A 22,571-nucleotide genomic window follows, 5' to 3' on the forward strand; every position below is an offset into this window, starting at 1 on the left:
AAGTAGTACACTGTCACTACCACTCCCCAACCTTTTTAGAAATTAATTGGACAAATGACTGAGATGTCCTTGGTGTGTTTGTCTGGTTTAGTCACAGCCTCAGTCACAAAGCAACCCATTTGTCAAAAGTGACAGTGGGGATTTCAAACTGAATTGGTGGCGTTATGGAGGCTGGACTACTTGACATTATGTGAGTGAGTCAGATAATCAGTGGCAGATTTTCCTCTTTCTTCCTCCTTGGCTTGAAAATAATAGATATGTCCTTGTGGGAGACCTTGCTGTGTGCCTACTCCCCGTTTCCACTCCAATTGCTCTGTCAATAACTCATACAGTAGAGGCCAAATCCATAGCGTTGCGGTGATTACTTTCATCAAGCTGAGTGAGAGGAAAACATCAGCGAAGGAGTAGATTGACGCTTAAGCTCGGCTTGATAAAGGTTGAACTTGCTCTTCCATTTTGTCACTAAGGGCAAGCTCTATTAGCGATTTACATCTTTGTTTTGCCTGAATACAATTTCTTTCAGAGTCCTCTGAACCAAGTGTCGTATATCTTCTACCAGAGCGGGAGACCCTTTTATTAATCCCACCTTCCTTCTTACGCGTGTCGGGCAACATGAGCCTAATTTAGTTAGACCCTCCAATACACCGAGCTGTGAATTTGACACCGCTGCATTTGCTTTAAATGGGAATTGGTCTTCGCTGACAGGAGGAAGGGAGTAGCGAGGCCCTTTTTTTTTTAAGCCTGTAATAATCAGGATCGATCGGGCTCAGGCATCAACGAGAGCGCGGCAGCGGCGACGCGGCATTGGGGTGGTGACACCGAGAGGAGGCCAACGTGGTAAATTCCCACGCTTCGGAGGCACAGCTGGCAGCAAGGAGAAAATGCACATTCATAGATGTGTGATTTTGTTTCCGCAGCGAGGGCTGTGGGTGTGAACATTGCTAGGGGCTGTCCCCGAATCCGAATTTTCAGTCAGCGCAGTGCATCGACTGGGAGGAGGTATATTCATTTGCGATTGGTTCATGGTTTTTTTTTGTTTTTTTGTTTTTTTTTACAAACACTGAATATTATGTCTTTTCTCCCGTACACCTCACCTACAACTATGAGGAATATATTATTCACTGGGTGCACCTGCAGAGCTTCCGCCCCCACACTAAACTCCTCTATCGTCTCGTGTTTCACCTGTGAGACCCACGTTTTACTGCCTTTGTTCATCTTCTCCGACTGTGCAAACATCACATTTCCACAGTCAGAGAAACTGAAATAATTCACCCAAAATAGTAATCTCATTACTGTGACTCTGGTTATGAGTGGACATTTTCACAAAGGGCGGTCGTACTGAACTGTCCTGGGCTTGTGTCCGTTTTCATTTTTTTTAGAATAGCACCAGATCAGTTTTGGGGAAACACTGCGATGAGCTAAATCTTCTCTTTTTGCCAAATAATGTTGTTCGGTAAAGTATGGTCTCCTTTGAGCTAAAGTATGACAATCAATGAGAAAAAGGTTTTAGTTTTTATCATGAACTTTTTGCACGTCAGTATTACATTAATTATAAATGCACTTGCATTAGAAGGAAGAGGGCAGGACATTTGGCAGAAGTCTTTGTATAAAACAGGTCATGGCCCTTTTTGCAATCAATGCCTCGGGCTTTGTAGATTTTTATCTCAATAATACAAGGTCAACAGTGTCCTGCCTTCCAAAAACAGATTTTAGAGGACAATTTGCAAACTTCCCTGCGGTGGTCAGACTCTCTTTTTTTTTTTTCTTCTTCTTACAGTTATTCTTTTAGTTATTCTTTATGTATGATATTTTATTCATAGGTTAAGATAGGAATATCCCAAACCCTGGTCTGAGAAGTGCTTTTAGCAGTTGCAGTTGTGGAGGAAATAACTAGACATTTTTTTTTCTGATGTGCAAAGTCCCAAAGCAGGTGTGGCTCTGCAGATTGCCTTCACAAACCCTTGCTAAAAATTACAGCCAGCTGTCATGCACCGATAGCATACAGCCGGGAACGAAAACAGAAAAGCACACTTCACTTTGAAATATGTTGAGAGGATATTAGATCCAAAAAAGCATGGCCGGTCCTTTTCTCGGAATCTTATTCAATACTTCAAGGAGATTGAGCTGGTGAGGTTGCAAATTCTAGCTTTGCCGACATAATAGATGATTCATTTTTGACTCCCCTGAGGTGAAAGAATAAAAGATTTATGAACAAATTTGGTCGCTGCCCGGCAATGCATTAGCGAGCGCTGAAGGTGGTTTGTCGACATTATGGATAATCAATCAGCAGTGAGTAAGGATTTGATGCCTTAAAACACCTACTGTAGTGCTCTTGCTTCAGTATACATTGATTCTATCAGTCAGTCAATCAGCCTTTAGGATAAACAGCTCTATCACTTGTCCTGTTGTGAAACACATTTTTTTTTTTTTTTTGTGTAGGCGCTTCCCCAGGCGTCGTTCGGTTTCATTAAAAGACGATTACAGGATGGAAATTGGACAAGTGGCGTGTGAGGGAGAGGATGACAGAGTGACAAAGGCCAGCACTGCTGACATGTTCTCTGCAGGTCCCTATAATGAAGAGTAGTCATCCCCGCTGGGACGGAGGGCAGGGAAAAAAAAAGCGCATTACAGGTGTGTGGCGCTGCCTTGCTGCCCAGTGGCATTGTGAGATGAGGTTTTCCCTTCACGTGTCAGCCAGGCCGCCAGAATTTCATTACCCGTGCCTACTACGAGTAAGCAGCGACAAAGCTTTATTGCCGGCTTTGGAAATCTGTCACCCGGCGAGAACGGAGCGGTTTCCACGGCGCCTCAGCAGACTTGAAATGATGCTCCGAGAAAAAAATATCCGTATTGCACACAGAACCGCCGGCGAATGTGCCGCCGCTCGCCTGTCTGACTGCAGCTTGTGTGAGTTTCCTGAGATCTGTGAGAGACCAGAGGCGCAGCCCCCTGTGCTCCCCTCTCTCTCTTTCACAGCCCTTTTCACTTAGTCCTTCTGTTGTCACAGTAACATGCCTTGGCCCTTAAGTCAGCATTCCCACACTCACGGGGGAGAACCAGCACAGGTAATAAGGACGTCGAGTCTCTAGTTACAGCAGTGTGTGAGTGACTGTCGTACCACGGCGGAAGGGAGGGTGGAGGAGATGGAGCTTAATGATACACAGCGGAGCTATAAAAATCCTCTTACGTATATACCAGGAGCCACGACAGGAAATCCATGCATCTTGAAAGGTCAAGGGCCACTCTTACTCACCGATTGCGTGTGAGGAGCACATGAGGAACAGTATAATTCTGAGCTGAGGCATTAAATGTGTGGAGGATTGAAACATACCGCCTCCCGAGAGAGAGAGAGAGAGAGAGAGAGAGAGAGAGAGAGAGAGAGAGAGAGAGAGAGAGAGAGAGAGAGAGAGAGAGAGAGATGAGAGAGGGAGAGAGAGAGAGAGAGAGAGAGAGAGAGAGGGTGTTATAGAATGATGACATGAAAAAGAAGGAAATAAAAATCATTCCTGTATATTCAAATTTGGCTAAGCTGATTATGATGTGATGCATCATTTTGGTTGTGGAGTGCCTCTATATGCTACACACGTGCACACATCACCCCATTCAACAAATCACTAATGACAGGCTAGAGAACCACATGCATGTGTTGTAATGGTCGGGGCTGAGTGCAGATTGGAGAGGCTGGACCTGCCCACCACTTGCGTTTTTTTTGTTGTTACTAGAGAACGCGTCTTGTCTTTCTCAGATGCTGGCTGCATGTCTTTTGTGGTTGCATCAGGCCTATCGAGTGTAATGCATCAGCAAGTGCAAGAGGAATGAGTGAAAGTCTTGATTGTGTATCGCCAGCTACAACAGATGAAGTAGAATCTGGTGTAAATATTGAAAGAAGGGAGTTATGTTGTCGACCTCAAAAGCCCAAATATCTCCTCTCCTCTCCTCTCCTTGGAGATGACTCAACTCGGCGATGACAGAATTTGTCTCCAGTGTCTCAAACATCAAGAACAGGCTTGTGGGCCCAGTGAGGGACGAGGCAAACCCGGGGTTGATGACGCCTCCTCTCCTCTCTCATCTGTAACCCAATTACCGCCAGGCCTTAAGGAACGGGATCGGCAGGAGTGGCGCATCAGGGGACGATGCCAACATCAAAGATAGACAGATGGTCCCGAGCTTTTACCACCTCAAACCAATCTCCTGCAGGTATTATTACCCGATTAGCCGGTGCGGTGTCCCAGATACGAAGCCAGAATGAAAAGATATCGATCAAGAGAGTGGAAAATATTCAAAATGAACTCAAAACGCAGTATCACCGTTGTGTAAGAGTAGCTTCCATGAGCCACTGAGCTCCTAAATTGGCAGCGGCGGACAGAATTGTACCCAGTCCGAGGCCCCTCCACCCCCCCCCCCCCCCTCACCCATAGGGGCTCTAAGCGGCGAGCATCCTCACCCACATCCTCAGAATAGCACAGTGTTATCTATTGCCACTCACCCGACACTGTCACACCATTGTCGATTTCCACTTTTACATTTTAGCAGCTTACCCCCCCTGTCTTGCATAACAGTGTTCACGCTATGACTTAGAGGCGAGGCTTGTATTTTTTCCCGTGACTGAGAGAAAAAAAAAAAAAAAAAGAAGAAGCTGATAAATGATAGAAAACCCTCCTCTGGAAAGAACTACTTTGAAACTGACAATCAGGAAGATAGCAGCAGATGCTTTTTGCCCCCGAAACAATCTGTTCAGTTTCTCCACGCCGAGCTGTCGCATTACGACTCTCTGTTGTTTTTCATAACTCCACACGCCAATAGCCTTCCTTTCCTTTTCTTCCCTAATTACAGACTAGTGGCTGTAAGGATGCTGGACCTTATTAGGAACCAAACCTTTACAGAGTCCCACAGGCACTCAAAATGCAGATGGTGTGAGAGGTGTGTTTGCAGTGAAAGTACCTTCCCTGCATGTAAATTGCTGTTCATAAATGATCTCTGAGGTAAATCTTGCAGAGGGGAGTGAACTGCAGGTAATGTGATTTTTTTCTCTCTCTCTCTCTCTCTCTCTCTCTCTCTCTCTCTCTCTCTCTCTCTCTCTCTCTCTCTCTCTCCCCGGAGGAAATGACCTTTTCTGGCTCGTTGTAGCTCTGGTTCCTTTTTGAAAAGTAATAAACGCAGATTCATACACAGCAGAGCAAAACCGGCCTATAAAAGCAGCCAGCCGAACGTGTGCGGCTGCTTCATTTCAGACGACGTCTCTTTTTCAAAGTGGCCTCTGTATCTGCACAGACCACTTTTGTTTTGGAGTGGACTATCTGTTCTAGAAGCAGCCGACTCCTGTTTTCCCTGCACTCAAGCCCTTAGCAACCCGTGGAGTATCTAACAACAGACATTTACAAGAGGGGAGATGATCTTTTTCTGTCCTCCTTGAGTCTCGTCAACAGAAAGGTGACCTGATGAGTCACTGCGCTTTGTGGCTATAGGCTTATGCTCTCTTCAGTCTAGTCTTAGAATTTTGATTGCAAGAATTGTGCCAACTCCAAAGCTTTGATTTTAAGTATCTTCTTCTTGATTTGGGGGATTATGAAGAGAGCTTATTAATTCCTCCTTTTAAAAATAAAAATAAAAAAGAGAGAGTCAGAAAGCACTGACAACAAGAGTATCCCTCCCATCCAAAGAGCATGATCTGTAATTGCTATTTACTCAAACTGGCTTCCTGCCCATGCCGGAGCCGAACTTCACAAACTTTTAATTGCTTGGCTCTTTCTCGCCCCTGTGTTGCCATGGAGATGGAGAATCTAAGCTGAAAAACGTGCACACCGACCCATCCCATCGCCAAAGTCTCCACCTCGCACCCACATCAGTCACCATGAGGGATCCCAAACTGGCCCCAACAAGTGAGAAACGTCCTCATCAACACTCTGTCCCGACACATTGGTGCGGTTTGGTTCAAAGTGAAGCGCAGCGGCGCAGTCGGGCTCTTCTGGATGTCAGCATGTTTCCCTGAGGGACAACCAGCTGGTTGGGCAATCAAGCAGCAGCTAATTGGACTCTTCATTCAGTCCTGTACCTCTGGGCCTCTTTGTCAGGACAGGGTCTCTGTTGTGTTGTCGCCACTTGAGCTAAAGAGACTACTAATGCCTGGTATGTGATTAAATTACACATGAATCCACAGGGCATCACCTGACCTAAGGAAAGAATGGGAGCGAAAATTGTGACTTAATTGTGGGGGCTGGCCACACCAAGCCATTTAGAACAATACAAAGATGTGATCCAGCATACGCTTAACCTTCAGCAGGCTGTTCAACCCAGAGAGTCCAGATTTAAGTGAATAGGATTCCTTTTCTCCACGTTCAAACAATTCATTTTAGTGCATTCATAATCCACCGCCACTAATGATTACAGGGATTACACATGAAAGGTATTGGCAAAAGGGAAAATGGCTTCGCTGGAGTGTAAAAGCCATCTTTTATTTCAGCTGCCGGACACAATGGGGGAAACGGTTGTTTATTGCAGAAGAGAAAAGCCTTTCCCTGCAGGGCATTCCTGTGGAGACGGCAATTTGGAGGTGAGATGGATGAGTGAATAAGTCTCTTTCAGAACATAGTTGATGCCTCACTGAAATGCAATATTAAGCGTAGCAGGTGATTTGTTCTTGATGGTGAGAATCGCCAGGAGCTTTGAGGCAACCTGTTTGTCTTTGTGTGGTCAAACGCACACGCTACCCACATGACTGTGTGTCAGCGTGTGAATGTGTGATTCATTCGCGCGTCTTCAGAGCAATATAAGTTTCCCTGACCATTCCGCTCGGTCGGCCGGGCTTTTTCCAGTCTGCTGTGTTGCTCCTTGCGCGGCAGTGTCTGTTCCCCCAGTGTGACAGATCCAGCTCTCACAGCTTCCTCATCACGACTGGGCATGCTAAGAGCGTTGGATAGTGGCGGTGGAAGGACGGAAGAGAGAAGAGGGGAGGGGGGGGGGGGGTGTTCTCTCTCTCTCCAGCAGGCTTTATTCTCACTTCGTTCCCCAGGGCAGCTCACACCAGCTGGATCTCACTTAATTATGCGCACGGCATGGCGCACAGGTCAACCGGTGACAGGTTGTGTACTTTGGAGAAGTTACTTCACAATATCTGGCAAGTTATAGGCCAGGACAGAACGTGTGCAATGAATATATGCAATTGTTTTGTAGTCATTATACAATTGAGTTGTGGCCTGCAGACAAAATAAGCATAACGGCTTTGAGTACAGTATTATTGAGAAGAATGAGGCGCGTGTCCTTTTTGTAAAATGGGGTGAAAGTGAATGAGGAGAATTTGGATGAGACCTCAACGCGAGTATATTGGCAATGAAGGAGGAAAAAAATATAGTTTTGTAGTCTGAAGATCTACAGAACAGTGTTTCAGAATGTGCAAAGTCCAATGTGTGCCCTTTTAATGCTTGTTTAAAGGAAGAATTAAAAGAGATAAATATGTTTTTAGTATGTAGTAATGCACAGAAAATTTATTTTGAGTCTTTTTTTTTTTTTTATAAAATCAAAATGTCACTATCTAAGAAAGTAATCCCAATTGGTTAGATATCAAACAATCTCTTCTAATTTGATGTCTATAAGAATACGTTTAAAACCAGTCAGAAGTCAGCGGGAACAATATGTACACATGGATCAAAGAAGAAGGCTACAGACCAAGAGAGGCTACTATGCTAGCGGTGTCCTAGTAGCCCACGAGTGTCTGGAAACATCAATACTGCAAACGGCAGCGCTTATGACAACACGCTGAGGGGGAGAGCTCAGTGAAGCCTCGGTCGCTCACTGTGAAGGAACGGACTTCAAAGTCCATGGATGCAGCGATCCTAACAATATGCAAAAATGAAAGCGTTTAATTTCATAGTGTTTTGCAGAGTAGAGCGATACGTCCGGCCTGACTTCCAATCAGCTGTGTTTGATCGGCGCCTTGAGGATTACAGCGCAGGAGCTGTAGATAAGGCGCACGTTGATTTAGGAACTGGACATCATTTTGAACGTCACTGTAGTACTTGAGAAGTGTCTCTTAATATATAATTATTTTTCTTTCCAGATTTAAATAAACAGAAGAATGCCTTCTTCTTCTACTGTCGCATTAGGAATAATACGTCCTGCTGCTGCTGTGTTTCCACTGAGCAGTAAAATCCAACTAGATGCTCTCATATATAATAGCATTATGCATAATATAATACGATACAGTCCTAATGAGTGCTAATGCAAATGTGCTTGTGTTGTCGTTATGCTCTATTCTTTAATTAAGGACTAAGATTTTCTGTTATAATGTGAAACTATACGACTCGTGGGTACATTTCAAACACAAATCCTGGAATACTCAAAACGGGACAAGAAAGAACATTACTTTTATGTGTTTGAGAGAACGACTCGGCTAACTTGAAAACTTTTCCGGGCCTCATCACTATTTCATCTTCATCCAGCTCTCGCTGACGCGTCATAAATTATCTCCAGGCCCGTAAAATATATAACTCTTCTCCGCCCCGTCACCTGGACGTCCGTCGGTTTCCTCGCAGACCCCGAATGTCTTTCAACAATGACAAGTGTGCCTGAGCCCCGCTGATGACTGCTGAATCATTAATGGCGCCCATTACCGCCTGATACATCTTTTAGCAGCTGTCTCATTTCTGAAGACTGGGACAGTTTTTAATAGCTCCATCTCTGGCCATTTTTAGAAGGAAAAAAAAAAAAGGCTGTAGTTTCAATTAGCAGGAGAAGTGAATGCTTCCGCACTTAGTCCAACGCGTCGCGTTTTCTTGATGGTCATTTATGTCACTGACGCTCTCATTTAGGTTTTATCTGACTTCATTAAGTTAACCCAATTACAAAGCCATGTAACAGGAAGTAATGATCTTGTTTGAGACATTGGAGCGTTGCAGGCCTTCCCTGACATTAATGTGAAGGAAATGCTTTTCATTAAGTGGCGGCTTCAGTTGTTGGCATTCACCTCCTAGCTGTTCCCTCACGTTCTCCATCCACCTTTACCCTCCTACATGTAGCCTCATAGAGCGCTAGCGCTGCCCTCAGAGCTATAAAAGATAATATGAACAGCACACACACACACACACACACACACACAGGCGCAGCCATGCATCGGTACAAATTTGCACACGTGTGTGCAGCGAACGCAAACATATGGTGGCAAGATACGCAAGTGTTCTCCTGATAATCATTTATAGAGCTCGGTGGCGAAGGGCAAAGTGCTGTTATCGCATGCTAGCAGAACATTTTTTTTTTTTTTTTTTTCATCTCTCAAAAACACTCCACACCAAGCTGCAAACACCATTAGCTTGTACATCCAGGAGATACGATGGGCACTTTCTGTAGCTGTGCCAAGTACTTCTTGTCTGCTGTCATCCTATAGGGAGATAATGTGTTCTCCTTTCTATACTGCTATATCCATTCCAAGGTCCATTATTACATGAGAACAAAAGGACTTAATCCTTCGCATGTTGCTTTGTCACAGGGGGATTTGAGAATTCCTGGGTCGAACAGAGCCGATTTCAAAGCGTTCCCCCTGTTGTTTAGGTTCGTCTTCAAAGCAAAGAGTGCGACGCGTCGGTGCTAATCTGCGGTGCCCCCCGATTGTGCTCATGTAAAACTGTTTACGCTCACATGAAGAAGAAGAAGAAGAAGAAAGCGGACCTGAAACACGGAGGGCGGACGCAGCTCTCCATCTCCTCTCGCCCTCCCAGACTGAGAGAGATTTATCAACAAGAGTCGAGGCAGTAATTCTCTATAGTGGATGTTCAATAATTCATTCCAAACACTCTCTCAAACTTATGGTAAGAGATTGGTAATTGTCTTGCCACGCAGTGCTCTCTCTCTCTCTCTCTCCCCCTCCTCTCGGCTCTGCATTATGTGTGTTATTAAATCCATATGCATCTGGGTGTTTTGTTGTAGATTTATGGAGCGCTTGAATGAATCATCCATTTAATGCTTTGCCAGGGAAGATGATTCCCTTTGATTGTAATGGTGGTTTAGTAAATGTGCTGCAGCGCTAGTCTCCACTTCTTGTTCTCTCTTTACCTTGCTGTCCACTTTTCCAGTAGATATTTTACATTTTTTTTTGGTGTTAAAGCTACAAAATGTTGCAGAACTAAAGCATATCAAGAAGTGGGCTGGGGACAATATTATATTTCAGAATGCAAAGTTGATAAAAGCCTGTGTGTAAATGCTAGAGTCCCCCCAGCGAACATGTGAAACATGCTACATACAGGTGAAACACACATTTGACACAAAGGCTTGAAAACCCCACTACTAGACAGATGCTAAGGGAGCAATAAAGAATGCAATAGGCGGCTACTGTGCTGCATATGGTTGGCTGCGAGTGTGCAAAGTCGAGATCTTTTTGATGTAGATTGATTTCTACAACGAAGCACAGACTGCTCACGTCCAAACGGGACCTGACCTGACTGCTTAACAGTATGCCGAATAGAAAACCTGTTCAAGGACTTGACCAACACTGCTTGTTTAAAATAAGTGACCTGCTTCTGTGTGCGTGTTTAGGACTCTGTATATGGATTTATGTTCTGTATGTGTGCGTTTGTGCAGGCGTGTCCATATCCTTGAATGACTGGATGTTGGCTCGTTTCCTGTGTGTGTGTGTGTGTGTGTGTGTGTGTGTGTGTGTGTGTGTGTGTGTGTGTGTGTGTGTGTGTGTGTGTGTGTGTGTGTGTGTGTGTGTGTGTGTGTGTGTGTGTGTGTGTGTGTGTGTGTGCGTGCGCTCCTCTTCCCCGTGTAGTGGCGAGCTGTGCTGTGCTGTGCGGAGCCTAAATTTAGGTGGCTGGTGTGTGATGTGTTTGCGGCTCTGGCTGTGTCGGAGGTGTGATGTTTATCTCTGCCTCTGGGGAATGGCTGCGACAGTCTTTTTTTTTTTTTCAGTCGGCCGAAGCTCCTGACTGAAGCCCTTTGTCAGATAGATAAATCACCCCAACGTGTGGCTTTATTACCTTACAAATACTGTGTGTGTGTGTGTGTGTGTGCGTCAGTCAACTACTCAATCTACTGAATCTTTGACCCGTTCTATCATTAAGGTCTGAGTTTTATAGAGTCCATTCCACCGAGTGTCAATTTAGATTACTATCAAAACTGCATATGTTATATGAGACTTTTACTGAATCTGAATTTAAAGCTTTGCTAATCTATGTGTATGTGTAGGTTTACTGTGAAAGGTCTTACTCATAGTAACGAACCAACAGGGAACTGGAAGGGAACTGGAAGGGCACTCGGAGAGCGCAGACCTCCGCAACTTCTTCAGCAACTTTATTAAGCGATAGAATGCAAATGATGGGTTTACAGCTTGCTCTTGTTCATCAGTCGATGCAGCTTTAACTCGATCCTGAATCTAATTTTTGACTTTAAAGAGCTCCTGTTATGATTGAAAAGTAGTAAAAATATCCTAACATTGGATATTTTAATTCCAAAAAATAAAAAAAATGCACAATAACCCCAGTCGTGTAGTCGGAGGCATTTGAAATGACTGCTGTAGAAAATATCATGTGATTTCCTTTTTCTTACTTTGTTTTACTCTTTAACACATTCACCCTCTCGCCTCTCCACAGATTGAAGACATTGTTACAAGAATACAAGATGAGAAAGCAGGAGGTGTTGCCATCCGGACTGTCAAAAGCTTCCTCTCCAAGATCCCCAGTGTGGTGTCAGGTTGGTGTTTGTGTGCGTAGGCCTGTATGGAGTGGATGTTCCTGTTTACTACAGATGGCTGCTTCTCACTGCACATTTACATATGCTGCAGTTTCTTCTTTTTAACGGCTCGACTTACACAATGTTATGATGATTGTGTGTATGTGTGTGTGTGTGTGTGTGTGTGACTTTTTGGGCTCATTTAATTTGCTGCTTCTACAGTTGGAAGCAGATGAAGACCTAACCTACTGAGACGCTGCCCTTCACGCTTTTTTTTCCTCCTTCTCCTTTTCCGTCTGTGTCCATCTGTGTGCATGCACTGTACGCCTTCATGTGTTTGTACATGCGTGTGCTTGTGTACGACATGAGTCACCAGTGTTGGACGGCGAGGTCACTCCAAGCTCCCCCAAAAGGTTATTTCGGAGTCACTGCTTCGCATTGCCTCCGCAGGCCCGGTGACCTCTCGATCTTTCCCCGGCAGCCTCTGTGCCAATGCGCAATGACCGGGCCAAATATTGTGCTGTCCAGGAGCAGAGAGAGAGAGAGAGAGAGAGAGAGAGAGAGACACAGAGAGAGAGAGAGAGACACACACAGAGAGAGAGAGAGACACACACAGAGAGAGAGAGAGAGAGAGAGAGAGAGAGAGAGAGAGAGAGAGAGAGAGAGAGACACAGAGAGAGAGAGAGAGACACACACAGAGAGAGAGAGAGACACACACACAGAGAGAGAGAGAGAGAGAGAGAGAGAGAGAGAGAGAGAGAGAGACACACAGAGAGAGAGAGAGAGACACACAGAGAGAGAGAGAGACACACAGAGAGAGAGAGAGAGAGAGAGAGAGAGAGAGAGAGAGAGAGAGAACCTGTTAACATTATGTTATATTGAACAAACTGCTTTGCTCAGAGACGAATCACAAACACTTCCTCAAAGCTCATTTGAGTTTGCAGCCTTTGTCGAAAAACCATTGCTCATGTAGAACTGTGACGCCACTTCTAACCAAAGTCCTTCTCTGAATGCCAGGGACGGACATTGTTCAGTGGCTGATGAAAAACCTCTCCATCGAGGATCCAGGTAAGCCTGCTGAGCAATCTGTCATTGCATGTCAGCACAATAGAGCTCAATAGAAGAGGATATAGTAACTTCAAATGCACCCCCCCACCCCCCTCCCATCTGTGGGCTTTCTCTCATGTCGACAGCTGAAGCCATCCACCTTGGGAGTCTTGTCACTGCCCATGGCTACATCTTCCCCATCTCTGACCATGTCCTGACACTTAAAGATGATGGAACCCTTTATCGCTTTCAGGTACAGGAAGCTCCTCTTACGCGTGTATCCTTGATATGTGTTGCGAGGCCACTAAATATAGAATATTGACGTGATGGTAGTTTATCATAGGGATATGTTTATTGCGTGATGCTAATGAGAGCAATCCTTGCTAAGCCTATTACTCACCACACCAAGGTCGATACTGTCTATCCCTGCTGGACGCTGCGTCAGAGCAGGAGGTGGGCCACACATCGGGGCCGACGGGCCGGTCGTGCAGCTTGTTAGAAGAAGGGTTTTTTTTTTTTTTTTTTTCTCCGCTCCATCTGATCCAGCATGAACTTTGACAGGTCCCTCTGATCGCTCACGGCCTCCACGATGACTCATTGCCCGTTACTGGGCCATTAGCATCTTAATCCTGGCCAACTACACAGGGCAAACTCCCCTATGGGAAGCACTGAGCCGGCTGCGCTCCGGCTTTGCGCTTTTCGCTGTCGCCAGTCTACACCTGCTCCTCCCCCCTCAATCTACCTCTGTATGCATTTATCTTCACCTCCGTTGCTCAAGATTAAAAGCCATTATTGTGCCTGCGCAGGGAGGGCAGCGTGTGTCACACTTGCTCATTCAGCGAGGGCTAAAAATATTCCCTCTGATGTTGTCGTGATGCAACAGGCCCCACGTCATCGGAGCACGTGAAAAGAGTCCACGGTGCATTAGAAATGCATTGGCCGGTGTCCATATGCTGTGCTGGCAGGGGATTATTTTTTTTATTTTTTTTTGCTAGCCTGTAAATGGATACTATTCTGGAAGAAGACCCATATTTAATGACAGCTATCTTCTGTTTATTTGTCACAAATTTGCTTCTTTTGTGTCTTATATTTCAACATGATCCTCTCTGATGTTTATAATGCTAATGAGAGCGTGCACGTTACCCTTTTTGTTCACTACACTCAAACAAGCACATTCATCAGCGCCATTTGCTCTTATGCTAATTAACGCGCTGAGTAATAATGGGAATGAAATGTGCGGTTGAGTACCACCAACTTCAAATTCTGCCCTGTTATTAAGAATGCATGATAGATGCGAGCGATTCATTATTAATGGACTTGGGAATGAACTTCCAATGTGTAATGTCAGTTGCAATAGACAATTAAATATGGATAGAGAGAATATGCTGTAGATATCATTGCTCCCCAGATAGTTGTGTGCAGCACGCGGACGTCAAGGATCATCGTGAAGCAGTGAGGTTGTCTTTTGACTTTGTGTGGACGTGCAGAGGGAGCGTGGGTGGTGGGAGAAATGTGATTCCATCATTCATATCGGAGAATATTATTGTTTATCTAGACACTTATGGCTAGAAAAGGATGTCATTTGGATTATTTGCGTAAATAAACACACTCTTGTTTCTGTTTCATCCCCTTCTGTTTTCATCAGTCTCCATATTTCTGGCCTTCAAACTGTTGGGAGCCAGAGAACACAGACTATGGTGAGTCACACGTTGTCTCAATGTTTGCTTCTCTCTCCAAACCAGTAAGATCTTGCTAATGCCTTCAGTTCTCTCTCTGAAGCACAACTCGCACTGTAGATCTGCTGTTGACACCGTTGCGGGTTGATCCACATGACCCGTTCCCTGTAATATACATCTGGCCCTGAGGAGCGCCCACTGCCGAGAATAACTGCGGGGGATAAGATTAGCCAAACAAAATAAAGGGACGGACACTGATATAACCACGTCTCCACAGCTCTCTGCATGGCATTGACTCGAGACTTGTTATTTCAGGAGACAACACATCGCCTGCCTGCTCCAGCAAAACATTCATTACTTTTTTTTGTTCACACAGTTGGGACCTCAGTAAAGAAAAGGAAAAAAAGACAACCCATCAGACTAACTCTATTACCCTCTTCATGTCTCTCTCTTTCTCCCCCCCCTCCTCCCCCCTCCCTCCCTCCTCCAGCCATTTACCTGTGCAAGCGCACCATGCAGAATAAGGCCAGGCTTGAGCTAGCTGACTATGAGGCTGTAAGTACACTGTTTTTGATTGCCAGGAAGCTCTCAGTTCAGTTCAGTGCTGTGATTGTGCAGAGACCATAATATGATGACACTCTGAATTCCCTGTTTTCTTTCACATGGCTGAAAAACTAAAGAGCTGTGGCATTGTCCTCTGAGGCCTTGAAATGACAACATCCATTCATCCCAGCAAAAATGAATTATCGAATTACAGACTTAAATACAAATCTGTCAAAGGGAGCACCATTTGGCAGACTACAATGCATTTACTGTACCCAAATATAAATATCTATAGGCCTGCTTTGCATCAGCAGATCAATACCGTCTCAAGAAGGGCATTACTGCAGTGCTGATCTCTTGCTGTTATACAATAGCAATCCACTGCACTTCCATATTCTAAATTACTCTGCAGTTATTGTCCAGTAGACTTACTTTCACTCCTATTCAGGTCACTTTCTGCCTCCAGGCCTCATTGCTCTCCCTGTTAACATGCTCGCTAGTTGGTAATTTTTTTTCTCTCTCTTTGTAGTGATTGCATGTACTGTATATTTAACAGATGCTTGTTTGAGTGGTGTACAGTTTGGTAGGAAGCTTTGATGTGTGTACATTGTGGAGTTTTGAAGAGCCTGCGAGGCTTTTATTTCTTTTACTCAAGCAGAGATGTATCGTGACGAGTTGCACTCGATTAAGTCATGGGTTTGTTTTATGAGTCACAGCCATTGCTTGTTGTTATCTGCCGCGTCTCACGTCAGAGATATCTAAAAACGTGACTTCTTTGTACGGATTAAACCATTGAGACGTAACATGTTAATTAGTGAGCTTTAAAGGTATTGGCAGATGAGTTTTCTTACATTTTGGACAAAGCCAGGCTAGCTGTTTCCCCATTTCCAGTCTTTATGCTAAGCTAAGCTAACTGGCACTTTGCTACAGCTTCATATTTAGAGTACAAACCCAACAGTGGTGTCATTTACCTCTCAGGAAGAAATAACATATTTCTCAAAATACACACTGATTAAATAGCTATGCGTGAAACTCCAAACACTTTGTGGCATCAGCAGCTCAGTAACTTGTTCAGGGACACCTTAGTGAGAGGTTATGGCAGCTGTGCGCCATAACGGTAAATGGATAACGTAATCATCTAAAGGCCTTGAATTCAAATAACCTGCTCCCCCTAAACGCCCCCCTCTCGTTGGTTCCCCCAGGAAAACCTCGCCCGGCTGCAGAGGGCTTTCGCCCGCAAGTGGGAATTTATCTTCATGCAAGCTGAGGCTCAAGTCAAGTGAGTAGATGAGTGTATGTGTGAGTCAGAACATGTCGCCTCTTGACGTCAGAGTCATGCTTGAACGTGACACACTTACAACGGGAAATGGAGAGACGTTCATTCCATCGGGTTTATACATCCATACTAAGGTTTTGCTACATGCATAATTTCAGGGGGGGGGGGGGGGGGGTGGTGTTTCCCCTAGGAAGAGAAAACGCTTCAGTTTGCAGTGTCAGTTGCTCTGTTTTCATGCCTTGCTTTGACTGCAGGCTTGTAAAATAAATCAAGCATTCCCCTATGGAATTAATCAAACACAATTCTCCTTAACTTCTATCTCTACGTAAGACTTCCATCTGGTGGCTTGCATGTGTAAGTACAGCATCAATGCCTCTTGCGTCCTCCCCGTAAGGAAAGCGCTTTCTACTCTTGTCTACAAAAATCTTCTCATTGTTTACTGGCCACTGTTTTGTACAAGTAGGGGGGTGATATGGAAAGTAAGGAATATGGAAATAAGTGTTCAAAACCTGGCATCACTTTGTGTGGCGAGCAGACAGGTTAAGACCCACACACGGTCTGTCCTGTAAACGGTATAAACATGTATGTGGCTAGCTGTGTGTGTGTGTGTGTGTGTGTGTGTGTGTGTGTGTGTGTGTGTGTGTGTGTGTGTGTGTTTGTGTGTGTGTGAGAGAGTGTGATTAAATTACGGGGCCTGATTTATTGCGTTTGACCCGATATTTCAGTATACAGTATATATTATTGTCAATAAGTGGCTCCTTTGTTGACAGGATTGACAGGAAGAAGGACAAGGCAGATAGAAAGATCCTGGACAGCCAGGAGAGAGCATTCTGGGACGTCCATCGACCAGTGGTAAGTCAGGGCCAACGTCATGACTAAAGGAAAGTAAAGGAAAGGGAGGTCAGATGCTGCAACGCTGAAAAAATGGAAATGATCAAAGAGGAAAGGAAGAAGAGAGGGGCTGTTATGTGGGTGGACCATTTTAGCATTTAAAGCCTGAAAACAGCAGATTCAGCTGAACACACTCTTTAGCTGAGATCCCTGTTTTGTTGTGGGTAGCAGAATCATATTTGGTGCCAGTCACTTTGCATACAAGCCTTTTGTGAGGGTGGCATTGCTGAATAGAGAAACGGCATTATATTGTGTGAGGAGGACAGGCGCAGGCGATGCATGCAGGAGATCCATCGTTATCTGACCTCGGAACATGCTCTGTCTCCCGTCGCCTCCCACAGCCGGGCTGTGTCAACACCACAGAGATGGACATCCGCAAGTGCCGGAGAGAGAGGAACCCACACAGGGTAAAAAAGGTGAGGAGAGGAAAAGATGACAGGTTAGCTCTCCAAACCTTAATATAATTATTATCTCAACACTGCTTTTTAACAAACCTTTCCTATAAAACCAGCGGTTTATGACTTCACTAGTTTTGAAATGCTGAAGAATGTTTTTGACCAGCCACCAATACCTTTTATTTCAAAATTGTAACTACTCAATTACATTGTGTGTAAATGTTATCTCCCTAAATGCTTCAAGGCCCTATTCCACACTATTTTTTTGTATCACAAAACAAAAATAATCTGTATCTATATTTTGGTTTGCATATATACTTTCTTTTCTTCCAGATGCTAAACATAAAAAACACTTAATATCTTACACAAATATGTTTATTACAAAGCAAAATAAAAAATAGCAATGTTTTTCAAAAGAATATAAAATGACAGTTTGTATATATGTCTTTAATTTAGTTTTTGAAATATTTACAAAAAAAAAATTCTATAATATGTATAAAACATAGTATTATTTACAGAATATATATATATATAAATACTAATAATATTTTCCCTGAAAAGGATTAATACAGTAAAAATACACAAATATTTGTGTGTAAAAGCAATCGAAGATCTAAAGACTCAACGGACTCTTCCAACGCATCATATGTGTGATCTGTGTGTAAATCATGAACTCCTCCTTAAACCCCAAATTCCCAAACTTTATCAAAACAACAACAGAGGCATCGATACAAAAACGTGTCTCTCGTCTTCCTCAGTCGGTCTATGGGGTTCCAGATGATGGCCAGAGCCAGCCGAGTCCCATCCACATCAGCTCCCAGCCGACCAGGAAGGCCACCAGAGAGGACGTTCAGAAGGAGGTAAATCATGGTGTGAAAGTCTTCTCCATAGACCATTACACCGCTCTGCCTCGTCCATCCATCATAACGACAGTCGGCGACGCAGACTGATGAGCTGATACCTTATTTATCTTCCTCATTATTCTCTCTCCCCCTCCATCAGATTACCTTCTTGAACATCCAGCTGGACAGACACTGTATGAAGGTGTCCAAAGTGGCCGACAGTCTGATGAGCTACACGGAGCAGTTCGTGGAATATGACCCCTTCGTGTCGGCCACAGAGCCTTCCAACCCCTGGATCAGTGATGACGCTTCCTTCTGGGACTTGGAGGCAAGGTGAGGGCTGGAGGGGCCGTGTTGGGATGTGAGCCGAGAGAGTTCACAGGAGGCCGATGATGCTTAAACCAACGCTGAGTTCAGGTGAAGCGTAGAGTTCTCGGCGCTAGATACTCAGGGATCCGTCTGTTTCTGTCTTGTCCCAAATGAGACTTAATGCTGGCATTCCCAAAGGTTTGCTGTGTTCTGACATTCTGGGCTCTGCTCTATCTACGCCATGAACATTTTTTTCTTCTTCTGTTCTTTCAAATGTGTTTTATTCTGAGCAGTCGTGACCCCAGCCAGCAGCGTGTGAAGAAGTGGGGCTTCTCTCTGGAGGAGGCGCTGAAAGACCCGGCAGGACGAGACCAGTTCCTGAAGTTCCTCGAGTCAGAGTTCAGCTCAGAGAACCTGAGGTGAGGATGACATTGTACCTCATGCCTCTTCTCAAAGCGGCTATAATCAGTATTTGTATATTAACGATGGATCACACGATTGCTTGTCTGTGTGAGGCAATACAATAACTAAACAATACTAGAAATGTGGTGATTTTGGGCATCTATAACTCCCTCATACTGTTCAGATACACATGTGCTATTAATACCATGCACAGTGTAGGAAACTACAGTTAATCAAGTAGCATAGTACAGTTTTGAGGTACTGTACTTGAGTATTTACTGTACTTGAGTATTTCCTTTTTATGTTACTTTGTACTTCTGCTCCACTACATTTTACTGTTACTTTGCTGATTTAAGATTTTACATAAACGTTGTAAATTATGGAAAGGGAAATCGGATAAATTGTACAGTTTAGAGAAATTTGCTTTACTATATATATTATAGCACAAACTCATTTTATGCAAAATTTGTAATGGTGCATATTATGTATACTGTATATAATAGGAATATTCATATTTCATAAATACTTAAATTCATTCAGTAATCACGATAAATGGCATCGTCAGCAGGGGGAATATAACAAGACAGGCAGCTGAACTGTCATCTTTTTTTTTTTTCATACATATCTCATATTTCGGGGGAAGTTGTTATTGATTGGATGTGACGCTGTTGTAGGTTCTGGTTAGCGGTGCAGGATCTGAAACGGCGGCCGCTCCAGGAAGTGTCCTCCAGGGCGCAGGAGATCTGGCAGGAGTTTCTTGCCGAGGGCGCGCCGAGCTCCATCAACCTGGACTCTCACAGCTTCGAGCGCACCAGCCAGAACCTCAAAGACCCCGGCAGATACAGCTACGAGGACGCTCAGGTGGACTGTGCTGTTTCTTCCTCGTGGATGAATTCACATAATCACACACACACACACACACACACACACACACACACACACACACGCATGGACACACACTAACACAAGTCTGAATAAACACCAGACGCATAGACTGCCAACACACCTGTACACATCGTTACAGCCGGTACTGATTTAGTACAGTAGTATATTTTTATAAGCTCTATTGTTTTCTAATCAAAAAGACCCTGATGGGTTTTCCCTCAAATACATCCCTGTTGACAACACACACACACACACACACACACACGCACACGCGCACACGCACGGCAGCCATTGATTTCCTCTCCCGTCCACTTGCCCAAGGAAACACTGAACCCTTCCACCTCACTCGAGTTACAAAAGGGAAGGAATGAGAGGGCAAGGAGGAACGGAGAGGAGAGAATGACCCGAGTGTGTTTGTGCCAGGGCCTAATGAGGCGAGTAATGCCGTCAATAGGTTGTTCGGTCGGTTCTCCATGAATTCCTCCGGTTCGAAGTGGGTTGGCGATGTGTGACGTGGAACGCCTCTCACTGGCAGGATATTACTCAGCTGTGTCTCACAGGACTCTTGTCAGCACGCTCGGTTTGCATCACCAACTCTGAAACACACATGCATGCGTCACATTAGCATAATCCGACCCGCTTTATTACTCTGCACTTTTCTACATTCTTCCTTTCCACTTCCTTTTTGTCCCGGGCAAACATACACATTCATCCGTTTTTTTCTTTCTGTTGCAGGAGCACATATTCAAGCTAATGAAAAGTGACAGCTATGCACGCTTTTTGCGATCCAACATCTACCAAGATCTCCTGTTAGCCAGAAAGAAGGTGAGCTGCACTCGCTGACCCCTATGTCTCCTTTTCTTTGTACACAAGTTTGTCACTCTTATTGCATTTCTCGTATTGTTTTGATTCGTTTTAATGATTTAAAAGATATTTCAGGTTCTTATCTATTGTATGTAGTCAGTAAAAAGATATAGGGCCCTATTTTAATCGCGCAAGTGCTTTTTGGTTCATATATTTGCAGCAGCACAAAGAACAAAAGCTCTGGGAGAAGTGAAATATACATCAGATGTGTGATGTAACAGCCAATCACTGTGAAGCGTATCATACAGTATAAGTTAGCTGAGAACAAGAGTTACTCTAAGAATCACTGATATGAATTTAATGATATAGAGGCACTGACTCAGGAATGTTTAATTCAATTTAAAGTTTATTTACGATCCACATTTATTTACATTTACCCCATGTAACTAAGTACATTTACTCTACTAGAATTTTGAGTATTTTGAATTTTGATTGTATTTATTTACTTTAGTTACTCGTTATTTTGCGTATTCAGATTAGTAATACGACATACAATCCACTAATAAATCATGATGCATCATTAGAGATGATCCTACTAGTATAAAGGATATATAATGTAGGAACAGTTTGATCAAACTTTACCAGCAGCAACATTAGAGATGCTTACATCAGTGATTATAATCCAATAATATGATATATATTATTCTAAAATTAGCCATTCTGCGTGATTGCAACTTTTGATACTTTGAGCATATTTTGATGCTAATACTGTTGTGCTTATTATTATTATTATTATTATTATTTCTACAATGTGGTATTGCTACTTTTACTCGAGTAAAATATCTGAATACTTCTTGTATCACTAGTTCATTCACTTTGAAATATACATGGGAAAAGCAATAGAAGGATTTGCACCTAAAGGTAATCTGATCACACTTTAATGCTACAAAGGTCGGCCATTTTATTGTCATTTGGCAGTTCTTAGCAAGGTATGGCATTCGGCAGTTTGATGCTGTCATGAGGCTACTTACAGACTGTGTCCAAGATGCAGGTGCAAGGAAACTGTCAAGGGACATTCTAGAAAAACATGACATCATTATGCCAAACACAGGCAAACTGCTGTATAAAGGCGGGACAGCAGTCATGCTGTGAATAGAACATAAGCAGGCAGAAGAGTAAAGTCTATGTGTTTGACAGATGTGATGGTGATTTTGCTAGCTTTATGTTGTTTTTTTTCTACCTCCCGTGTGCTATATCTGTCACTTTTAGGACATGCACAGCTAAACAGTTAGCTGTCACTTAGCTGCTCTCTGTGTAATATGGAGCTTTTCAGCAGATCACAGCTGCCTCTGTTCATGCTAGCCTTTCTCCCCTCCCGTTTGGACACTGCTCCTCCTGCTGGCCTGTCACTGACCCCACTCTATTTCCTAAAAAAAAAAATACCACATTGTCCTCGGCCCTCATTTTTTGCAATGCTTGGCCCCTCTCTTTTCCTCACTAACTACATCACCCCGTGATCCCCCCCCCCAACCCCAACCCCCCCAACACCCATACCTGACCCAAACACTCACCCTGCTTCCCCCCCTCCCAAAACAGCAGCCAGCAGACACTGAACAGGGCCGCCGCACCTCCTTGGAGAAGTTCACCCGCAGTGTGGTAAGTCATTTGGAGCTGGGGCTGTTCATATCACAAACCACACTGGCTGGCTCACTATCAGTGGCTTTTGCAATGATAACCATATTACACTCTATTATGGCTCTTTACACCTGTAACAGGATGTGTATTTTGTGAAAAATAATAACACGCTAGTCACATGAATGGTTCCAGCCGAGCATTTTGGATTTAA

General features: G+C 44.0%; 1 protein-coding gene across 1 annotated transcript in view; it reads left to right on the forward strand.

Moving 5' to 3' along the window:
• rgs6 (regulator of G protein signaling 6) overlaps positions 1–22,571 on the forward strand; it is a 32,722-nt gene that overhangs the window by 7,895 nt on the left and 2,256 nt on the right. Inside the window, 14 exon segments of the mRNA XM_068721634.1 lie at positions 11,577–11,676; positions 12,673–12,723; positions 12,849–12,955; positions 14,348–14,399; positions 14,869–14,933; positions 16,124–16,200; positions 16,968–17,049; positions 17,430–17,504; positions 18,242–18,343; positions 18,486–18,658; positions 18,928–19,053; positions 19,711–19,897; positions 20,657–20,746; positions 22,322–22,381. Of these exon segments, the coding sequence (XP_068577735.1) occupies positions 11,577–11,676; positions 12,673–12,723; positions 12,849–12,955; positions 14,348–14,399; positions 14,869–14,933; positions 16,124–16,200; positions 16,968–17,049; positions 17,430–17,504; positions 18,242–18,343; positions 18,486–18,658; positions 18,928–19,053; positions 19,711–19,897; positions 20,657–20,746; positions 22,322–22,381 (1,347 nt within the window).

This window comes from Cebidichthys violaceus, unplaced genomic scaffold, assembly GCF_023349555.1.
Source record: "Cebidichthys violaceus isolate CVI_PGR_0920_01 unplaced genomic scaffold, fCebVio1.0.p SCAF_28, whole genome shotgun sequence".
In the NCBI taxonomy this organism is placed as follows: domain Eukaryota; kingdom Metazoa; phylum Chordata; class Actinopteri; order Perciformes; family Stichaeidae; genus Cebidichthys; species Cebidichthys violaceus.